The 7,760-nt window shown below is 46.3% G+C and overlaps 1 protein-coding gene across 1 annotated transcript; it reads left to right on the forward strand.

The window, feature by feature from the left end:
- The first annotated feature begins 2,319 nt into the window (after positions 1 to 2,319).
- LOC128458689 (somatostatin receptor type 2-like) lies at positions 2,320 to 3,432 on the forward strand. Its single transcript, XM_053443614.1, has one exon. It carries the CDS (start codon positions 2,320 to 2,322, stop codon positions 3,430 to 3,432), a length of 1,113 nt encoding a protein of 370 aa, XP_053299589.1.
- Positions 3,433 to 7,760: the final 4,328 nt, after the last annotated feature.

A 7,760-nucleotide genomic window follows, 5' to 3' on the forward strand; every position in this document is an offset into this window, starting at 1 on the left:
TCTCGCCACTGGAGGCATTGGCATATATTTCTAAATGTAAAGAACTATAGAAATACCTTTGTTCCCTGTCAGTGAACGGACAAACCTGGAGGATGTGCCGTGCGTAAAAAGATCGTTAATTCGGTATGTTTCACTAGTTGATCATATTTGGGGGCAAAAAAAACACGGAACAAGCTTTGCGCACGAATTACGCGAATGTCCCCTTAGACTACATGTAGCATATATAGCTCTGTCTTCACTAATCTAGTTCATTTGCTGTGTTGGTTTGAATTTAACTTAATTTAAGCTGTTGGCTCCATTTGCACGTTATCCAAATGTGTCGGTGCCTTTCTTCATCGGGCTGCCACCGCGCGCGTTATACATCAAGGTGCCACACAGCAAAGGGCATGTTCCGCGAGAATCCACTCCATCTGTAGGACTGAGTGTATCACCATGTCTCTCTCTCTCTCACTCTCTGAGGGGGTGGGTGTGACGGTGGAGCACCTCCTCGGCGTCATGTGCGTCCCTCCACATCCATGCGCGCTCTCTCACCAGCTGGAGACGGTAGCTGCGCGCATCTCGCCGCCAGCGCGTTGTTGCAGCTTCATCTCGAGTCCAGTCGGAGGCGGTTGTGTACGCGTGCACTTGTGCGTTTCGTCCTCGTCGCGTGTAACGCAGACCACACCGTGGGATTTCTCCACGTTGCAGAGAGATCTCCTGCACTCCGGCGAGAAACCAAACTTGAGGATTATTCTTTTTTTAAGATGGAAAAGACGAATCTCCCCCGAACACTGTAATACTGAAATTCTACAGTGAGAGTACAACTGAGCAGGTAAGTGGACACTTTGGTTGTGTGTGGTCAATGGTCACGAACAACGCAATGCATTAACAGGGTAATATGATAACTGTCCATTTAAACAGTTATACCCCTGGATCCAGTGGTTTTAATGTTAACCAGTAACATGATGACCAGTAACATGATGATGTTCTTGCATAATTTCATAAAAGCTCAAATCTTCATCTGGATTTCTGCAGAGTTTTCTAACATTGGGTTTCTGACTCGACCTCAATTCTCACTTTATTTCCCAAAGTGCTGGATTTGCACGTGATGATTTATTCAGATGCACATTCATCGTCTTCCTTTTTGCAGCTAAAAGCAAAAGTTCGAGCAGATTTCATGGCCTTGAGCTCCCAGCAGGAGAGGGGGGGAACCCACAGGAAATAAATAAGTTAATGTCTGCACTTTATTAAAATAGTTTTCCACCAGTTGGCCTAATGGGAAACTAAATTTAAGCTTTATTTTTAAAGTGCTTCCTCTTTGGTTTTAATGATAGCGATGATACCCCATGCAGTGTGGTCACACAGACAAATGAATATAACATAATTCAGAATAAAATACTCCTACAGACATTGATCATTGATTTCTAATATATTCCATTGATGGTTCACCCCAGCAACTGAATAGAGAGCATCAGTATGTTTGTGTCGTTGAGTTTCTGTGGGAATCATCCTCTCTGTGTGTGTGTGTGTTGATCTTACGCAGACAAGCATCTCCCAGTGTGTTTCCTACTGTTACATTATGTAATATTCTGTCCATCCAACTGACTCACGCAGCCAGCAGCTGCCACGGAGTTCAGACCTTTACCAACGTTTAGCTGTTCACAGGAGGCCGGACTTCAGGCCGTGTCGTTCCGGTGCTGCCGCTGGGTGAGAATGATAAAGTAGCATAATAAACCTCTTATGTTATTGGCACCAAACTAAGTTGTCAGACCGGGTGTTTGCCCCCCCCCCCCTGCACTGGCAATGACAAGCACTTCAATCTGACTGGGGCGAGGCCAGTGCAGCGATTGCCCCTCGTTCAATTACTCAGGCTGGGATTAATTTACATCCGTGCCCACCCCCTAATAAAGTGCACAAAAACGTGTCAGCAAGGAATTCTGTGCAACCATTCACAGCTGATCGTTTAGCAGCAGGTGAAGGGCAAGCAGTTCCCCAGGGAGAGCGTGTGACTGGGGGGGTGTCGTGTGATTTCCCTCGGCAGCAGCGTCAGGCTGAACAAACACATGGGGACGGTTCGGCCTCAGGGAGAAATCACTGCCTTCGATCCTTCTGTTTTTTAACACGTGCTCTCAATCAGGCCTGTTCTCAAGAGGGAGGATGGAGATGTGAAACCTATTCAATGTTTTCCATAGGAAAGCTGTTGTTTATGACATCACTCTCAGGATTATACCAAATCCCTGGGGTCATTTTAAAGTAGTTGACCCTGTAACTGACAGCAGGTCTTCATGTTTGCAGGTGGGATGCCATAACCGGCGTGAGAGGGAGAGAGACTGAGGAACCATGGACTCCCTGATCTTTGCGTCGTCCCCCCCCAACCTGTCGGACCACCTGATGTACGACAGCTTCCTGCAGGGGAACGACTCTGAGCTCCACGGGAACTACTCCGACCCCAGCTTCAACCAAATCAGCACGGTGATCATCACCTGCATGTACTTCATGGTCTGCACCGTGGGGCTCTGCGGAAACGCCCTCGTCATCTACGTCATCCTGCGCTACGCCAAGATGAAGACGGTCACCAACATCTACATCCTCAACCTGGCGGTGGCCGACGTGCTCTTCATGCTGGGCCTGCCGTTCATCGCCATCCAGCTGGCGCTCGTCCACTGGCCCTTCGGCCCCGTGCTCTGCCGGGTGGTGATGACCCTGGACTCCCTGAATCAGTTCACGTCCATCTTCTGCCTGATGGTGATGAGCATCGACCGCTACCTGGCGGTGGTCCATCCCATTAAGTCCACCAAGTGGCGCAAACCCCGCATGGCCAAGACAATCAACCTGACCGTGTGGGGGGTGTCGCTGATTGTTAACATTCCCGTCGTCATCTACAGCGGCGTCATCACGAAGCAAAACGGCTGCTTCTGCACCATCGTGTGGCCCGAGCCCCAGGAGGCCTACTACACGGCCTTCATGTTCTACACCTTCATCCTGGGCTTCTTCCTGCCGCTCATGGTCATCTGCCTCTGCTACCTCTTCATCATCATCAAGGTGAAGTCGTCCGGGATGCGCGTGGCCTCCTCCAAGAGGAAGCGCTCCGAGAGGAAGGTGACCCGCATGGTGTCCATCGTGGTGGCGGTGTTCGTCTTCTGCTGGCTGCCCTTCTACATCTTCAACGTCACCTCGGTAACGGGCACCATCAGCACCACGCCCATCCTGCGGAGCACTTTCGCTTTTGTGGTGGTGCTGGGCTACGCCAACAGCTGCGCCAACCCCATCCTCTACGCGTTCCTCTCGGAGAACTTCAAGAAGAGTTTCCAGAATGTGCTCTGCCTGAAGAAGGTGGGGGGGCTGGACGAGGTCGAGCGCAGCGACAGCCGGCAGGATAAGTCTCGGATGATGAACGACCCGACGGAGACGCAGAGCACGCTGCTGAACGGCGACCTGCAGACCAGCATCTGAGAGGAAGGAGGCAGACAGACATCCCTCTCTCTGTGGAAGAGGAAACAGTCTCTCTAAGATCAGAGGGGACGTTATTAAATATTAAACACAGAGTTCAGAGGTGAACTCATCACTTACCAAGGAGGGGACAGCAACAACACAACTCAACAAACTCAAAAAGATACTTGTCCGTCTGCCTTTGGCTCGTTGTTGGGTTTCCCTGGCGCTACACAATATCCATTCTAACACAATCACAAGTTTCATACAAATGTTTGCTGTGGCCTGCAAATGAAATAAAGAGGAATTCCGGTTGACTGTTCCTCCGCAGGGTATTGACTGTGGGGTAGAAGCTGAATGGTCCCTCGGGTGACATGGATTTCCCCCCCCCCCCCCCCCCCCCCCCCCCCCCGGAGATCCAGGATTATAAACAGTTCCCAGCAGACGGTCTCTGCCAAGTCCCACAAGTGTTGTGTTGTGTAGAAATATCAACATATCGGTGTGTTTATGTAAAACAACATGAGGATGAAATAAAGCTGTTGACGGTTTCATTCCACTACTTGTCTCATCTACAGCCTGGTTGTACCATTGTAAATAACTTTAAAAAGAAAGTGGGCGAAGACATCGAACACAAAGTCAGAGTTTTTTTTTTTTGTATTTACTTTTCAAACTCTTGTATGTAAGTAATGATGTTTCCAGACCAATGAATGTCAAGTGTCATCGATTCTCATCAGGAGTCGCTTTCTCTTCCTAATTCGTGGGAGCAGTTTAATTGTGTTAAAACGTAAATGTGAATATCAGTGTTGAGTGAGTTTACAGATGATTAGTGCTGTTTAATTGCCCCCCCCCCCCCCTGTTTATTTCTGTGTGAATAATTTATGTCGAATCAATTGTTGCCGGCTCGGTCACTCGACAAAGCCAGCCTCTAACCAAAGTGCTGCTAAGATGTACAGAAACTCCGCTACAATGTGGTATAAATATTCTTGTTTGTGACTCACGTTGGTGACTGTTCTTTACCACGGCTCATTTACCATTTATTTATAGATATGGTGTGCTATTAAACGTTTCAGCCTTGGTTACTGATCTTAATCAGAAGTGGAGCATCTCATAATCCTAGGCTATTCAGTCTGAAGGCTGAGGAGCTGCTCAGCTCGAGGCTCTTGTGTCATCTGAGAGCGTTCGACCCAGTCAGGGCCAGATCTCCCCAGGGCTGGGGTGTATGTCAAAGGTCAGAGGTCACCTGATGACTGATCTGCCTGTTTGGAGTTATCACGAGAGGATGCACACTATCCCCAAAGTAGGGAAGAACTGAGGGAGAGTTTTTCCATTCTTCAGTTTGGGTTGTGTGTCAGTGATGTCAGCAGGCTGAGGGTTACTCCGTGTCGTCTCTGTGTGTTGTGACTTTTTCGATTTCTCCTCCACAGAGAACGGAGGACTTTGCTCTTCCCCTTACCGCCTCCTCCCGGAGAGAGCCGCTGCTCAACACGTTGTGTTCCGCCACTGACCCGTCCTCTTCTTATAATCCGTGGCATTTGGGAGGCCTCAGTTCCGAGCTGCCTGAGAGCCGTGGATTTGTGAAGGGCTCGAACACTTAGCCTCAAAAGGCTCTGGTGTTCTTTTATCACCTCATCATCAGAATCAGTATCGCTGTGCTGCTCCTCCAGCCCACAGTTCCTCCCGTGACTCACTCTGTGTTGCTCTCCTCTCATTACTGTGTGTCATTAAGAGTTATGGAAATCTAACCCTACGTGTGTTATTGTCTTTCTCACCTCTTAAGGACGTTTTCCTGCATTAAATCAGACCTTGTCAGGACCAGTAAACCTCACAGGGACCAAATCCTGGTCCTAAAAAGACCCAAACAAATATTTATAAGGTCCTGGTTAAGTTTAAGGGGTAAGAGGAGAATTGTTGTTAAGTTAATGCTGGGGTTAGGGATTTAATGGGTTATGGTTAAGGGATAAAGATTTGGTTAGGCTGTCCACAATGAATGGAGGTCAATGCAAAGTCCCCATTATGGATAGCTGTGCAAACCTGTACAAAACAGTGCGTATGTGTGCGTGTGTGTGTGTCTGTCTGTGTGTGTCTGTGTATTGACGCCAGCCATGACGAATGGAAACTCCATATATCCAGTTTCTGTGTGTGCCGTGCTGCTGAGTTCGTCCTGTAACAGCTTATTACCACAGAAAGACACGGCACACCTCTAGTGTCCGATATCTCCATGGCAACAGCGACCAGGAGTGTCGGTCCCGTGGTTGAATTCATCAGCATAATGACGACAGAGCCACGACTCGGGGCATGAATTTTAAATGTAGACATTGTTCAAACGACTGGAAAAAAACAAAACGACAAAATAAAGAGGAGCATCCAGCAGCAGGCCAAGAAACCAGACTCCCTCAGTGTCATTAACACGGTTTATATAGTATGTTGTAATTTGTGTGCATTAGAAATCAAACATCCTGCTTTTTTGTGTTTTTGTAGAAGATATGAAAGAAATATTGCCGGTACTGATATTGAATATGCACATGTATAAGTTGTACACTGTCATGCAGCTGTTTGAAAGTTGTTGTCTGCATCATTCTGACAGAGACAAAGCTCATGGTTTAATTTTTTCTGCCTTTTTTTTAACATCGTTGCATTTTTTTTAAAGACTACACAATTTTCTACTCTGTATTGGTGTAATGGCTCAATGTACCTTTTTTATTATAAGCTTTTATTTTCGTGCTAAAAGAGTTTTGTGGTTTTTCGGGGAACAAAAATTCAAGCATTGTTTAAAGTTGTAGTGTTTGTGTATAAAAATGTATGTGTGTATGTTTTTGTTTTGTTAAATAAGACTGAAAAACCAGGTTTGATGGAGCAGAGATTGTGTAGAGTTGTGTTGAAACTAAATAAAGAATACAAAGCATTATGCAAATACTCTTTTGGTGCATTGTAATTGTATGATAGTTAGGTACCAAATATTAAAATTAAAACCTAATTATTTCAATGAAAAATCGTTTAAATCAGCATAAGTGTACAGGAGTACACACGTAGTTTTCCATATCACAAGTCATAGTTGTAAAAGTTTATCTTTCAGGTGATATTAATGTTGTAATAAGTGTATGAAAACATGTTTGAACTTGAGGCTGCTTTATTGTAGGAATATAAATTCACATTTTTCATGCTGGAATGCGTTCACATCCCAGGATTGTGTACAGATTGCTGTGTTGTGCTTCTTGTTTCGACCACAAAGTGGCGCCATAATCAAATGCATATCTCCATCTGCTCTGAGTCCAGATGCACAACTAATAGTGTCTGTGTGTTCAGCTCTGGATAAAAATAGGTTCTGTTCACTTTACTGTTAACTTTACTGTCTCCTCTGGGTCTACCATGACAATACAGTGGTGGCATTAACACCACTGCACAACAGAGCGCTCGTGGAGTTGGTGTATTTACAACAGCTCTTAATTCCTGGGAAATATACGTTCCCTGATGAAGCCTGGATTGAAAGATGACACAAAAAAATAAACAGTACATACACATTCCAGTTTTGTTCTGAGTTTAATCACTGAAACGGATAATGAAGCTCTCCTCTTCGTTTCAGCTGCGTCCCTGAATGTCCTCGGGCGGCCTCCACTGCTCCTCCATCACAACCACAGTGCGACCGCTCCACTAGTCTCTGATATCACTGGTCCCCCAGCGGAGGTTCTGCAGCAGACCCCAAGGATATGCATGTTTTGTTTTTCAATTACAGAGCAGCTAGACCAGGGTTATGTGTTTTTTTTTTTTTTTTAATGTGGCATTACTTTGTGATAGGTTAGGGCCCTCATCTTATACATGAGTGAAAAATCATCATTTTTTAATTTTTTTTTATAATACATACACAATCAGTGATATTCAAACATAAACATACCACAACACCCTGATGTTTATGTGCATTACCTAAAGTCTGACTTGACAGCATACTGATTGAATAGAGCACTGGGTTTACTGCACTGCGGAGGCAAGACACACCACGAGCCACACCGGTCGACACCAGCCGCACAGTTGCCATGGAGAAGATTAACACTGATGGATTCGGCGCTGAGCTGCACAGTGCCCATATACGTGCAATGTGTTTTTAGCCCCCCCCCGCCCCGCCCCACCCCACCCCAAACCAGATATTATCTCATATACTTGCCTTCCCACCCACAGACGACCGAGCAAGAAATCGTGATTGGGCAGCTTGATGCTCGAGGCGTTACTGAGGGGAATTCTTCACATGTTCACGAAAGCCCGGTCGCATGCAGTGTTGTTAAAAAGGGCTTTTGTTCCACAGATCATTCAAAAAGGTGTTTAGGCTGAGAGACCACAGCCCGGTCGCACAATAGAGGGAG

Source organism: Pleuronectes platessa, chromosome 16 (genome assembly GCF_947347685.1).
Source record: "Pleuronectes platessa chromosome 16, fPlePla1.1, whole genome shotgun sequence".
In the NCBI taxonomy this organism is placed as follows: domain Eukaryota; kingdom Metazoa; phylum Chordata; class Actinopteri; order Pleuronectiformes; family Pleuronectidae; genus Pleuronectes; species Pleuronectes platessa.